Below are 14,872 nucleotides of genomic sequence, written 5' to 3' on the forward strand. Positions count from 1 at the left end.
CCCTTTTCTAGCAGCTTTGAAACCTCTGAAGCTGCATGATCCCTTTGACTGGGTGGAATGTCTGGGATTTTTCTGACTGGAGGGGGGTCTGATGAAAAAGGGATGACATAACCTCTGGAAATTATTCATAATACCCATCGGTCCTGGGTGATGCTTTGCCAGACTTCCGGGTATAATGATATTCGACCCCCAACTGGCTCCGGAAACGCACAGTCGGGCATCCCATCAGGAACGACGGTAAGAAGAGCTGCGTAAGGAATCGCTGTCTCCCGAATTGCGGGGGCCTTCTCTGCCTCTAGGGCGGCATCTCCCTGAATAACCTCCCCCTCCTCTGCCTCTGGAGGGGGACTCACCTTGTGCAGCAGGAAAAAAACCTCTGTGATTTTTTGAACCACATCCCCCCCTCCCGCTGGGCCTTGGGGTAAGGCCTAGAGGGAAGGGAAAAACGGACCCCTACAGCAGGCAGGGTCTTTCCCTCTTGCTCGCACCTGGTGAGGGTGTCTTTCACTTTGGTTCCGAACAAAGAAGAACCATCAAAGGGGGAGTCAGTGAAAGAAGACTTGAAGGCCTCTGCGAAATGACAAAGGCGCACACAGGAGGCGGAGGGCTGAGCACCTAACGCCTTCAGGAAGACCGACTCCTCCTTGGAGGGGGGCTTTGGATGGCCAGTCACCTCTGTTTCAATATCTCCAGGATGTCGGACAAAGAAACATCATCAGAGGATGACTTGGGGGACCCCTCCGATTCCTCGAGGTCAGTATCTGATGTGAGAGACTCATCCTGGGAGTCTATGTGCTTCCTCTTGCACGTTTTCCTTCTAGGGGGCTCCTCAGGCAAGTACTCTGAAGGGACCTCAGAAAGTTGGGGACCACTCATGGGGGGTATCCCTAGGCCTTGGGGCTCCACTGTCTACAGATAGGTGATGAACAGAGGCTTTCACCAGAGTGGTAGGGGACAGAATGACCAACCTGCATGATGTAGCTGATGATCTGGCCAGCGCAGTCCGCATGGCCTCAAAGGCAGGTTCCCCCGAGTCCGAGGACCGGCCAGCCTCTGAGACCATGACAGGAGTTGGGGTTCCTCGAGCCGAGGCACTAAGCGGAAGACTAGGAACCGAAATGTGTCCCGAGGTGTCCCCCTCGGGCCCGACTGAAGAATCCCGAGTCCCGAACCCCGTGGACGGCACCGACGGGGTCGGTGCCGACGTCGGTACCAATAGGTCCGGAGGGGCCATCGGAACCGACCTAGGAACATCACATGGAGCGGAGCATTCTGGCTCCTAAGACAGAGATGCGCTTGGAGGAGGAATGATCGAAGAAGGTATCGGGACGAGCTCCGGAGCCAACTGGGATGGAGCCGAAAACAATTTTGCCAAAACCAGTGACTGAAGGAGCCTCTGCACCTCCCTATCGACATCCACATCTGAAAGAGTCCTGGAGGATTTGGAGGACAGGGAGGGAGATCGAGATCTCCTCTCAGGTGGCACTGGTCTAATACTGGGCGATCGGCTCCGAAGAGGTTCCAATATAATTGGAGCCGATGCCGGTTCCATCAACACTGACACTTACTGCGGCCCCAAGGACAGTGGAGCCGAGGAGGTCGAAGCAAGTTTAGTGACTTTCTCCTGTGGCTCCGAAGAAACTGAAGGAGCCAGAGACCTCTTTTTAGACTTTGAGGATTTTAATTTAGAACTGGAAGTAGAATCCATGGCCTCTTCAAATGAGGGTTTCAAGAGTCCCTTTAGAATTAGCTTATTCTTTCTTTCTTGGAGCACTCTGGGACTAAAAGCATGGCAGAAGCTGCAGGACTCCTGCAGATGAATTGCTCCCAGACAATAGACGCACACAGACTGTCCATCGGTGATGGACATTTTGTAAACACATTTAGAGCACTTCTTAAAACCCGAAGGTTTGTGCTCCTTGGAATCTTTGGACATATTAAACAGGTAATCACAAACACCCAAACAATGAACAAGTCCCTGTCTGACAGGAAAAACAACACAAGCACGCAAAACACCACTAAGCGCGGGAACAAATTTTTACACAACCCAGCACACACAAGGACGACTAGGGCTAAAAACCTCTAACTAAAACATTTTTTGACCACAAACACAGAAGGGACACCGACACTAAAACCTCTAACTCAAACGGTTTTAGGAGCGAAACAACACAGGACAAGAGGGAAGGACTAAGTCCTCTAACTGAAATGGGCCTAGCCCGATGGACCAGCTAGTGGGATACCACAAACCACAATCACACTACAGAAAAACCAACACAACACCAATTAGAAATAGCTATTAAAACAGCTTTTTGTTTGTAACAAGTTTTCTCAGAATAACAAGAAAAAAGGGTACTTAGCCACAGCCAAGAGCGAGACCACGTCCGAGCTACATGAGCAGCAAATGAGATCTGGGGGTATGGAGCAGTGCAGCATGAGATTCCTGCTTAGCCCAGCCAATAGAAGACTTCGAGCTAGAAAAGTCTGGCTGAGTCAGAGCCAGTATTCGGCTCCGGACCCACGGGTAAGAATGTAGGCGAAGATTGGACTACATAACATCAATAAATATATATTTCATTGGGAAATAAACAACTATTTAATTTAATACTTACCTAATTACTGTAGCTAGGAAGCTGACAGCATGGCTAGTAATTGTTTCTTTATACTTACACGCTGCATTTCATATAAATCAGAATGAAAATACTATTGTATCTAAAAGTATACAGTGCACAGTCTTCCTCTACTCTTGCATTACAAAAATGTGTTTGCCATTAGTGTTTTATAGACTACCTTTAGTTTGACCTCATTAGTGTATGCATACTATCTACTGGCCTAAAATGTGCCATTGGACTTACTGGAATTAAAGCCCAGGATCTCCCTGTAAAACTATCTACCCACTTAGATTTATCCAGTTAAAGTGAAACAAACTGAGTAGTTTCAGGAAAAAAAAAACATGCACATTAATAGCTGGACAATGAAAGTAGGAAAATAATTACAAAGGAGAAAATTCTGTCACTGGTATCTTTACTTAATGATGAAGGTGGTGAGACATTCAGTTTCCAGTAAACAGTTCAAAACAACATGCAGAACTGGGGGAATGCCTTGCTGTCATCTAGTGGTGGGTTTTGTAATTACTGCCTGATGACACCACTAAAATCAGCAGCTTAAATTTTGTTTGCAATTACAAGATTCATGTCTTGCTGAAATCAGCTGTTATTTACTTTTAAGGATACTGTGAACTTTGTGGAACATTGGGGAGGTAGAAATGTAACAATTTTCAAAGTAATCTAGTCCCTTTCTGTAATAAAAAATCCTCATTTCTATTTTCCCTTCTGAAATGCTAGAGTATTATATACACCACTAATTTTATCAGCATATTTTTTACATTGGTTCATAGGTTCATAGATTAGTACTAAGCTAACTGCCCTTGCGAGCCATTTTAAACCTAGCCATTTATCCCTTGTGAGACTCAAACCCTGCACCTTTTGCTTGCAAGGCAAACACCTTAACCATTAGGCCACCCTGGCCACCCTTGGACAAATATACTACTGCAGAAAAATTCCCGGTTTACTAATTTTAAATAAATTTATTACAGTTCTTACCATTCCTCTATCCTAACTACTCTCCCCACCCTGAAATGTCTATTCTTCTCTTTAACCAGATGACAGGAACTACATTAGTCAGGCACTGAGGTATGAAAGAAATGGGTATATATGTAACTGCACTGGATGATAAATTTCTGATTAAAAATAGTACTCTCTTGCTCTCTCTCTCTCATATTAAGGGAGGGCAATATGGGATGAGGTAGATTTTGGTGTTCACAAGAAGGTTATCAGATGATGTTGGGGACCCTTCGCAATGGACAGGGCATTTGTACAAGTCCTTCTGTGCACTCTTATGTGGCTCTTCATAAAATATTGACCTGCACTTCAGGCACTCTTGACCCCCAACATAAGAGTACGAGACACTTACTGTCACAGGATCCAAGTTCTTGTCCTCCACTTGAACATAAGATTGCAACTTCAAGAAAACATACAAGGTTATACATTTGAACTTACAGCACAGCATACTATTACACACATAGCACCAGCCACAGTACTTCAACAAAAGTGTAAAATGGAAGAAACACAATATCCACTGCAGAGGGCCTTATCAAAAACCACTTAATGACAAATCTTCTGTATAATGTGGGACCACTTGCGCAGAATTCCTAGCAGTATTCCAAAATACCACCAAAAGGTGGTCTCATGATACTAACATGCAGAACAGGGATTTCAAAAGTGGGTATCTTGACAGCTCTTTAAAATGACACTGTTGCTACAGCAGAGGTCTAATCTGCACCAGAAGCAGCCACTGCCCTAGCAGTAGTGCCTACAAGACATCTGGTAGCAGTCCATTTGGCAATTTTAAAACCCTCAATACAAGTGGCTAAGGAAACAAAAAACTAAACTTTCTTATGCTCATGAACTTAAAGATGAAATTGTAGCTGCACATTACTCTCTAATTTATGCAAGATATGCAAGTTCCCCACAGGAAGAAAAGCATGAGGTAAAAAGACAAGCAGAGTGACAACTCTGATACTAACTCAGAGAGACTTTCACTCCCTAAGGAAGACTAAATAAGGTTCTTTAACACACAGGCTGAGCATATAGACATACCACCATCTCATAGGATATAAACTTCAGTTATCTCAAACCAACAAATTCAAAAGGCAGACAGAACAGAAAATCAGTCCTGACAGTCTGGTCACATTGTGGAGGCTATTCATCCATGGCCAGAGAGGAAGAATCCCCTTCAAAATCTGTTTAAGAAATCTGTGTAGGGCCTTCCAAAAACATATGACATGATGAAGTTGCTGAAACACAAATTCTGATGGCTGACGAATAAGGAATAGATCAAAATAAGTTTGAGACAGAGCAGGAAAACCTGAGTGACTTGAATAAAAAAAGATATATAAGGTCCAGGTGGAGAACCTCTTCCACCTCGTTTTGCTGACAGCTTCCTAGCTGTCAGAGCATGCTAACAGATATTAATGTAGCAAGCAGCCAAGCTTTCAGATGGAGGTAATCATCTTGCTACAACAGCACAACCATTCCCCCATCCACAGTGCTGGAAATCAGAATTGTTACTGCAGAGGTCAAGATTTTAATGGTTTGGAACTATGCTCTTCTGGGGCACCAAGAAACAATGACAATGTGCCTTAGTGGAACTTCAATAGCAACTTGAGAAGTGGGATGGAATACATGAAGGTACATCGCTCACAAAAATTCACTGAAAACATGTCATGACTGGGCTGCATTATCCAAGAAACACAATGGGCTGATTTCTGGAGTAACCTACTTCTGGAAGGGAGTCAACATTGTGAAGCTGAACCTTCAGGATGGAATGCACATTGCAACTTAACTTATCTGTCAAAACATGCAATCTTATGAAATACAGCCCACCACTAAAAGGATTATCGTATGGCGGCCCTTTTCCAAAAATAGACTGTTCCCTGTAAAAAGGAAAATAAACTAGTTCACTTTGGTGTGTTCTGGTAATACACTATTGCACTATTGCATGATTGCCTGATCTGATATAAAGAGGGTCAGATTTTACTAATGCCTCAAGGCTCAGAAACACTGTCCTCAGTTTGACAAAGCTGATAAGATGATATTTTATCAGTGATGGAATCAGAGTGACCACACCTGGAGCTCCAAGAAAATCACTAGCTGGAGGTGAATTTTCAAATATAGACAAATTCCCTAAAAAGGGGTAGGAATGGTTTTGACCCCTGCTTGTTCAAGAATGATGCTACTGCCTGTCTGATTTTACATGAAGACACTCATGCTCCAAGAATACCGCTAAAGGCTTCAGAGTCGAGATGCCCTTAGTTCGAAGATAATTACATGAAGACCCCTCAACAAAGGTCAACACTAACCTTGGGCCAGGCTAGTTCTTAAGTGGGTGCCCTCATCCACAGGAGTGTCCAGTATGAGAGATTACATGTATAAGAGAAAAGAAAGAGAAGTCTCACATGCAGGTTGTGGTCAGAGACTGCCAGTTTACGTAAAGGTGACGGGTGTCTGAAAAAAGGAAGAGATATGAGGAGGAAAGGTATCTCTGCAGCTAGTGACAGCAAATACACTGCAAAACTAGCATATAGAGGGGGAACCAGGGGAAATACAAACAAGGTCACTATCACTAGCCTCTCAGAAGATGCAACAAATGTCAATATACTTGTCACCAAGTTGTAACACACAACTCCAGATCCCGGACCTAAATCTCACCCAAAGGAAGGAAAGCACAGCACTGTATAATGAATCACTATTTAAGGGGAATAAACTACACCAAAAACAAAGGATTTTTCCCAGTTGATGACAGCCACAAATGACTGCAACCAAACACCAGCATCACCACAATGGATGCCTTGCTGGTAGCCTCCAGCAGCCATCTTTGTCTGGTATTTTAACTCACAGGATTAAGGGTATGAGAAGCTGCAGATATTTTCCACCTGCAAACCTTGTAACTCTGGGCAAGTCATTCATCCGGACAGAGCTTCCTGGTCACAAATGAAAAAAGTCACTGTTGCCTGGCATCCTTAATCCAGTTAAATATCATTTAGTAATAGGAAGCAGGGAACACAAGAAGGTTTTTGCTACTCTGGGACCAGCTTGGTAAAGACCCATAGCTGTGAAATATAGACCAAACAGCAGCACCTTGTAATGAAAATGCCACTCAGCCTGATTAAACTAGAGAAACTTTTTTATGCACAGCATGAAGTTCTGAAGGGTAACTATGCCAAGCTTCACACTACTGATGTGAAAGCCAAAGCTGTTTAATTCCAGAACTGGAAAATGATTTACACCCTCTGACTTCAAGTGGAAAAGGTAGAAGCAGAATATACAAGCCTATTTTCCTTGCAGATAAATATGTATTCTCTTCTCTGTTAGTACTGATTTGAACTACAACAGGAACATCTGAAACCAACTGGCCTGTTAGAACAGGACTATCCAGGAGAGACTTGAGAAACTGTACAATAGAGCCTTTGCTGAATTCGCTGATGATTGCAGAACTGACTGGGAACCTCTGGTGAAAGACTCACAGAAAGATTTGTCTAGTGCTCGGTCATTTTTTTTCTCTTCTCTCACAAAACTGAGTGGATTCAGTTTAGAGGAAGAATGGGAATTAGGCAGATGATCCACATACACCTAACAGAGGCAAGGGCCTCTCCCTTCCTTCCTAGAACTGGCAAGTTAACTAATCAAAGTTACTATGACTGGAATGGAAAACATCAGAAACATTAAGTCAACAATGGAAAATATCAAGTTTAACAAAGATCACTAAAAAGCATTCCTGTACTGGGGCAAGATCCATTTCCATGTATGGAGGGGGGTTGTATCCACACACATTTACAAGCTGAAACTAGAGCAGTACTGAAGAAAGAGTCCCAGACATTTCCAATAGTATTAGTAGGAGCAGTATGACTAATAAATAATTGTCAAGCTTACTTAAACATGATATCAGTACATGCAACTCAAGATGAGTTGCAGAAGGAAGTAATTCTAGGTATACTGCAGGTGCTGAGAAGGTTACTCTTGGCAAATATCAAAAAAAGAAGCAAACATTTGAAGAAATTGAAAGAAGAAAGATCTCCATATTGTTAGTAGGGGGAATAACGGATTATCTCCTTGTCAGTCTCTACCATAGGAAATTATCCACGAAGATTATGCCACAGTAGAACAAAGAGACAGGGAGTCAGACAGTCGCTTAGGTAGGATGTTAGACCTTCTTTTCTTCACTAAGCAAAAGGGTAGTAGAAACCTCACAAAAGACCATCAAATGAGGGTGACGTCAGTTGTGTGTGATAGGGAAGTATACACCAAATGTAGCTCAAAGGGATTAGAGAAGACAGCAGGCCTCAGTACCAACACTGAATGCAATCACTTAAGACTGCACTCATGCATCATGTTGCAGGGTGTCCAAATCCACAGTGAGGATAGGAAAGCCAATGGGCTCAAAAGCAGGTGCAAAACAGCTGAGATGGTCTGTCTTGATGGCAAAAGACTCCAGTGGGGAAACGAAAGTTGATCCTACTTTAACCAAAAGAGGGAAGGCAACAGCTACACACCTGGCATCAATTCCAAGTATCTATGTAAGAAGGCACTACCTGTGCTCAGTCTCACTCCTATCCAAGGACTGGAAGTGAAACAAACAATCCTAACAGTGTAGGAATGGAGGTCACTACGGAACTCTGACATGGGTATCAAACTGCTTATCTTATGCCCCAACCTATAATCTGGTGGCCATGGATTTTATGAAAAGCCAGCGCATTTTAGGTATCAAAATTGCCCAAGTTTCCACCGTGTCAGGAAATCATCAGAATAATGCAAATAAAATACATGGGAATTTTTTGTGTGTGTGTGTGTGCGTCCAAGCCCTGGCACACAGACTCCATACATAGGCCAAAGTGCACAAGAGTTTGATCATCTTTAGGAACAGCCACACGAGGGCATGTGAGTGAGCACAGACTAAGTGTTCCATCCACTACAAGGGACTCCCAAAGTAAGTGGATTCCATTCTCATAGGGAGTTAAAACAAAAAATATATTTTCCAAGGAACATACTGAAGAATATCCGAGGTTAGAACACACCTCCTTAGATATTCTTACCCTCAAATACAAATGCAGTAAAAAGCATCTCCTTTGGAAGTCCAGTCCAGTCCAGTCCAGAAAGTGTTCAACTCAGATTTAAAAATATAGCATCATATAAATAACAATATTCTAGAGTCCTTCAGAATAGTCACAGCTAGGAAGCACTCTGTCACAGGCACTGTTCATTTGGTCCTGATAAGCAGTGGTGTGACAGTATAGATCCGCAGAGAGAGAATTATATTCCTCTCTCATATCAAATAATCTGGCCACACATGATGGGATTCTGGGATGAATATCATTCATTTTCTTCTTCAGACGACTCCTCTTCTGCTTCCTTCAACCACTGGATAAACTTCTGCAGCTGTGTAAAAGACAGCAAACAAAAACAAAATGAGTGAGTGAAGATCCTTTTGCACAAGATGCCCACATAATTATATCAATCAATTAACTTTCTTAAATGCACTACAGCAGAAATTGCAAACTAATACCCTGAGGTATGTACTATTGTAATAAAAATGAATCCAAGGGCAGAGTAGGGCAATACCTGAAACAAAGTACTTTCAAAGCTTAGGAAATGCACTTGTATCTGTAAACAAAGCACTCTGGAGTATTACATTTCCACAATGGATTTTTGACAGAAAAATCATACATTTTTTGACAGTGTTGTTGCATAAAATCAAACTTAATTTAAACAGGAAACCTCATTAGACAGTACCAACTGACTTTCAAATGTCGAAGCCTTACAGAACTCTAGCCCTTCATCTCTAAGTGGATGAAGGAAGAACTTGACTAAGTTTCAGGGAAATGAAAGGGAGCATGTGATTACAGCAGAGTGGAGAACCTGTGAAACTGATAAATTATTCAGTAGCAACAGGCTTCATATTGGAAAAAGGGGAATAATATACTTAAAAAAGACTGGATATCTACCTGAAACTCAAGGTACCTTTATGTTAAGAATGAATATGGAAGTGGGATTTTGGAAGGAGTGAACGTGGGAAATTTTGGGAAGGGATGAGAATGCGGTATGGTAAAAGGTATGGACCAAGATGGGAGGCAAAATACATCATCACTATGTAATGAGGAATGAAGTTGATGCTGTTTAATGCAAGAAGATGGGGGACTCTGCACGCAACTATGGTAAAGGACTGATATACTGTATGTATTAAACCTTCTGGAAACAAACCAAGTGTTCATTTGCAGAAAGTGATACAAATACTGAATTCATCAAGATAAAATAGCAGAAAGGATTTTTTCAGTAAAATGTGTAGACAGCTAGGAAGGAAAAAATAACGGATATATTTCTAAGCAGGGAAGTGGCTTTGTGATAAGTGGAAGCAAGTTTTCCACTAAACAGCAGTAATCACACTGTAGTATGTTGCACACTGTCAAGACAGAGTAAAAGTTAACATGAGACATGTTTGAGAGACCATTAAAATGTCAGTTTCTACAGTACGGAGAAAGGGCTTGGATACAGGAAAAGTAGAAGACAAAATGGAGGCCTATATGAATGAAGGCGGGGGTCAGGAGTGCAACAAAAGAAAAAGAAAAAGAAAGGGCTTAGAGGAAAAGGAAGATGAAAGGGGATCATTTCCGAAGGCCATATGAGCAGCCAAGGAAGAGGGCATGAAGGGAGGTAAGGTGTCCCAAGGTCGGCGCCTGAAAGACAGAGTCAGCAGATGGAATAAGAAAAATGAATATTTTTTTTTCTTTTAGTTGGTAGTTGGGAGGGGGAAGCTGGTTGAAATAAGGAAGATGAGGAAAGAAGATAAAGTTAGAAAAAGAAAAACATGTAGAGATTTTGAACGAGTTCTTCAAAATGCAGTTTTTACTAAACAGAAGGGTGCCTGCATGTTGGAATTCATAACGACAGGGAATAGTTGGGTTCACTAAGACCTTGATAAAGGCATTGAAAACAGATTTTTAAAAGAAAGTCTAAATAACCTATTCTTGCGATTCTTAATCATTTGGGGGTATTGTTAGGTCCTCCTGCAATGCTGTTTACTAGATTACTACACCAGGCTGTAGCCCCAAGTGACAAGAAAAAAGCAAACCCACAGTGCCTTTGAAAAAAGGCAAAATCGGTTTGAGATCTGTGGTGGGAAAGGTTATGAAGGGTGGCAGAGCAATATGTACTGCTGCCCCACAGTACTTGTACTCCTGGTTCAATTCACAGCTGAAGTACCTTTTGTGTGAATTTTACATGCTCCTCCCATGTTGATGTGGGATGCCACCAGGATCTCCAGTTTATTCCCACTATCCAAAGACATGCTGACATGTTAACTGAGAATGCTAAATTGTTCAGAGATGTACAAGTTTAGAAATGTATGGCCCCATGATGGATGGTGTCTCATATGGGGCTAGTTCTTGCCTTCCACCTGCTGATTTCCATGAAAGGTTCCAGCCACAGTGACAGCTAATTGAAAAAGCAAGCAGAGAAAAGTACAGTTGTGTACACTTACCATAAATGTAGATGTTCGATTGTATTCACTGTTGCAGCCATTTCATTTGGGTAATCTGCTGGCAGGTTGCCCTCAAGTTGGCCTGATTAACAAAGTCTTGGGTCATGCATCGGTTGCTGTCCCTTCTTCTATGACGTCAGGGGTATAAAACATGCAGCAGACACCATTACATCAGTTTTTCTTGCCCCAGATGTCAGGTGCCCCCCAAATGGGGAGAAAAATAAAATTAAAAACACAAAAATATACATCCAACCAAAAGCAAATACACCAAAAAGGCTTTTAGGCATAGTAAAAGAAAGTAGAGATATAGCAAGAGAAAAACAGGGGGCTGGAGGGAGGGTAACCAGGACTGCAACAGTGAATACACTCGAACATCTACATCTATGGTAAGTGTACACAACTGTACTATGTTCATGTTTCACAATTGCAGTCATTGCATTTGGGTAGATTCCCAAAGCTATGGTTGGGAGGATGGATTTATACAGCATTAGGACCAGCTATAAGGCCATGCAAAACAGCAGTGGCAAAACCAGCTCTGGATTTAGAGAAAATTGGTAAGTGATAATTCTTGGTGAAAGTATGAACTGAACTCCAGGTAGCAACTTCTACAACATCCCTGGTAGGAACACCTCTGAGAAAGGCTGCAGAAGTAGATGCAGCCCTGGTTTAATGAGATCTGATCCCCTGGGGGATAGGTTTTCCATGGTGCTTATAGCAGAAATGAATGCAATGGCTTATCCATTTAGAAATGGTTTGTTTTGAAATAGCCTTCCCCTCTGCCCCTGCAGCAAATGCTACCAGCAGTTGTTCGGATTTTCTTCAAGATTTAGTTCTGTCCAAGTAGAATCCAAGTTGTCTGTGTACATCCAATGAATGCAGAATCCACTTCCCCTTGTTCTGTGGATTGGGAAAGAAAGTTAGCAAATGAATGGACTGATTAAGAGCCACACTGGATACCACCTCAGGCATGAAAGATGGATTGGTCCTGAGTGACACCCTGTCCGCATGAAAGATGATGAAAGGCTCCACTGCCATAAGGGCCTGTAATTCAGATATCCTTCTAGCTGAAGTGATTACTAAAAGGAAAGTTGTTTTCCAAAAAAGAAATTTTAAGTCTGCAGTAGCAGCTGGCTCGAAAGGAGGTAGAGTGAGTTTCTCCAATACAAAGTTAAGGTCCCAGGCAGGGGTTGGAGCTCTTCTGGATGGTCTCAAGTTTTGGCCCCTCTGAGGTACTGCTCTGAGGTTCTGTGTTGTAATGAGCTGAAATGACTGAAGCATGGATTTTAATGGAGGAAAAAGACAGGCCATTGTGAAGCATCTCAGTTAAGTATTGCAAAATCTGAGGTAAATTGGGCGCTGCTGTGCTCATCCCTTGGGACTGATTCCAGGCACAGAATCTTTTCCATTTGTCAGCATAAGATTTTCTAGTACTAGGTCTTCTCGCCTCCAAAATGACATCCACCACAGGTTTGCTGAGGGATACTAAGGGGGAATTTAAGTGATTAGCCAAGCTGCAAGATTCAATGTTGGGAGCTGAGGGTGCAGGATTTGGTTCTCCTACTGAGACAGTAAGGAAGGTGTCTGAGGCAGGTGCCAAGGAGAAATTTGTGACACACTGCGCATGAGTGGGTACCAGTGTTGGCGTGGCCAGTCTGGAGCAATCAAAATCATTTTTGGTTTGTCCTGTTTGACTTTTAGCAGAACTTTGGAGAGCAGAGGCAGAGGGGGAAAGGCATAGACTGACAGGTTTTTCCAGCTGAAGGACAGAACATCCACCTTTCTGGCTTTTTGTGAGGAGTTCTTAAGCAAAATTTGTCCAACTGGTAGTTCTGGGGTGAGGCAAAAAAATCTATGTCTGAGCTCCCCCATTTGCTTGTCAACATATTGAAAATCCGTGGTTCCAGTTTCCATTCGTGTGGGTCCATGAGATTTCTGCTAAGTTCGTCTGCTAGAATATTCGGCTTTCCTGGCAGGAATTGAGCTTGTAGTTGTACTTGGTATCTCAAGGCTGCGTTCCACAATGCCATGGCTAGACTGCAGAGGGGGTAGGAATGTGTACCCCCCTGCTTGTTTATGTACAACATAACCGTGGTGTTGTCTGTCTTTATCATTAGTTGTCCTGGATGAAGGTAGTCCTTGAAGGCGGTCAGAGCATTCTGTACAGCTAGCATTTCTTTATGATTGATATGTAGGTGCATTTGATTTGGGCGCCATTTGCCCTGAATGCACTTCCCTGCCAGATGAGCCCCCCATGCATAGTCTGATGCGTCTGTAGTTAGGGTTTGTGCAGAAGGGGGTGGTGTGAATGACAGTCCCTTGTTTTGGTGGCAGGCCTCTGCCCACCATATGAACTCTAGGCGTAGGCAAGGTATGATAGGAATCATTGTTTCCAGGCTGTGACAATGTTGACTCCATAAACTTTTTAAGTACCACTGAAGTTTCCTCATATCTAGTCTTGCATATGGAATTAGAAGAATGCAGGAGGCCATGAACCCCAAGGCTTGCAGTATTTGTCTTGCAGATAGCAGGGTTTTTGTGGCCGCCTGTTTGAAGTAAGTCACCAAATGAATTTGCTTTTCTGGCGTGAGGACAGCCATCTAGGCAGTTATATTCAAGCTTGCACCCAGAAATGTAATTTTTTGAGAGGGTACCAGTTGTGATTTCTTTTCATTTATGGTGCACCCTAGGCAAGTTAGAACCCTTTTTACAAACGCCAGATGTTTTAAAAGTATGGCCTGGTTTTCTGCCTGAATTAAGACAGTCGTCCAGGTATGGATATATTTGAATATTTCTTTGCCTGCAAAATGCATTTACTGGAGCCAGGCACGTTGTGAATACCCTGGGCGCAGTAGACAAGCCAAAGGGCAGTGCAGAGAACTGATAATGCAAGTAGCCTGCTTTGAAGCATAGGTATCCTTCTGGAAGATTCCCTGATTGGGATATGCAGGTAAGCCTCTTTTAAATCTAGAGTTGCCAACCAGGCATCCTTGCCTAGCATAAGAAGTAAGTGAAGAGTCAACATCTTGAATTTTGGAATGTCCAGAAAGGTGTTTAGAGTAGACAGGTCGAGAATTGGACGCCATGATTTGTCTTTTCTGGGTACCAGGAAAAGTCTGGAATAGAAACCTTGTCCCTTTTCCCCTTCTGGTACTGGTGAATAGCCCCCATGTGTAAGAGGGAAAGTATTTGTTTCTGTGCCTCTGCCCACTGATTTGGGGGCAGGTCTGGCCACCCGTTTGGAGTTGGCAACATGTGGAAATGAAATCTGCATCCCTGGGACACTATATTTAAAACCCATTTGTCCTGGGTTATAAGCTGCCAGTTTTTTGCATGAAGAGCAACCCCCCCCCCCCAAAGGGCGGCTGAGAGGTAAGTGCTTGGTAATTTTAAAGGAAAGTCATTGAGACTGTTTACCATAGGGGGTGTCTTGTTATTTCCCGATTTGGAAGTGGAAGCACCCCACTGCTTAGTTCTGAGAGTCCATTGGGACTGAAACCTGGTGCTTTTGGTGTGTCTGGGTTTGGCTTGAGTGGATCTGGAAGGAGCTGTAAAGGACCAGTTCTTAGTAGGCCAGTGCCTACTAAATCTTGGAGGTTGCACTTGTAAGGAATCTTTCACAGTTTGCATAGATTTAGCTTTGCCTTCCATCTTTTTTTTAGAACTTCTTCAGCCTTATTGCCAAACAGACGGTCCTGATACAAGGAGCATCCAACAATTTTGCTTTAACATGATCAGGCAGAGATTGCTCCATAAGCCAAGCATGCCTTCTAAGCACAGACCCAGT

The 14,872-nt window shown here is 42.9% G+C and overlaps 1 protein-coding gene across 1 annotated transcript in view; it reads right to left on the reverse strand.

Moving 5' to 3' along the window:
• Nucleotides 1-3,004: 3,004 nt before the first annotated feature.
• EIF2B5 (eukaryotic translation initiation factor 2B subunit epsilon) overlaps nt 3,005-14,872 on the reverse strand; it is a gene marked incomplete in the record, with an annotated part of 757,864 nt that continues 745,996 nt past the window's right edge. The window contains 1 exon segment of the mRNA XM_044070200.1: nt 3,005-8,990. Coding sequence (XP_043926135.1) covers nt 8,925-8,990 — 66 coding nt within the window.

This window comes from Protopterus annectens, chromosome 4.part1 (genome assembly GCF_019279795.1).
Source record: "Protopterus annectens isolate FY-2018-M chromosome 4.part1, PAN1.0, whole genome shotgun sequence".
In the NCBI taxonomy this organism is placed as follows: Eukaryota; Metazoa; Chordata; order Ceratodontiformes; family Protopteridae; genus Protopterus; species Protopterus annectens.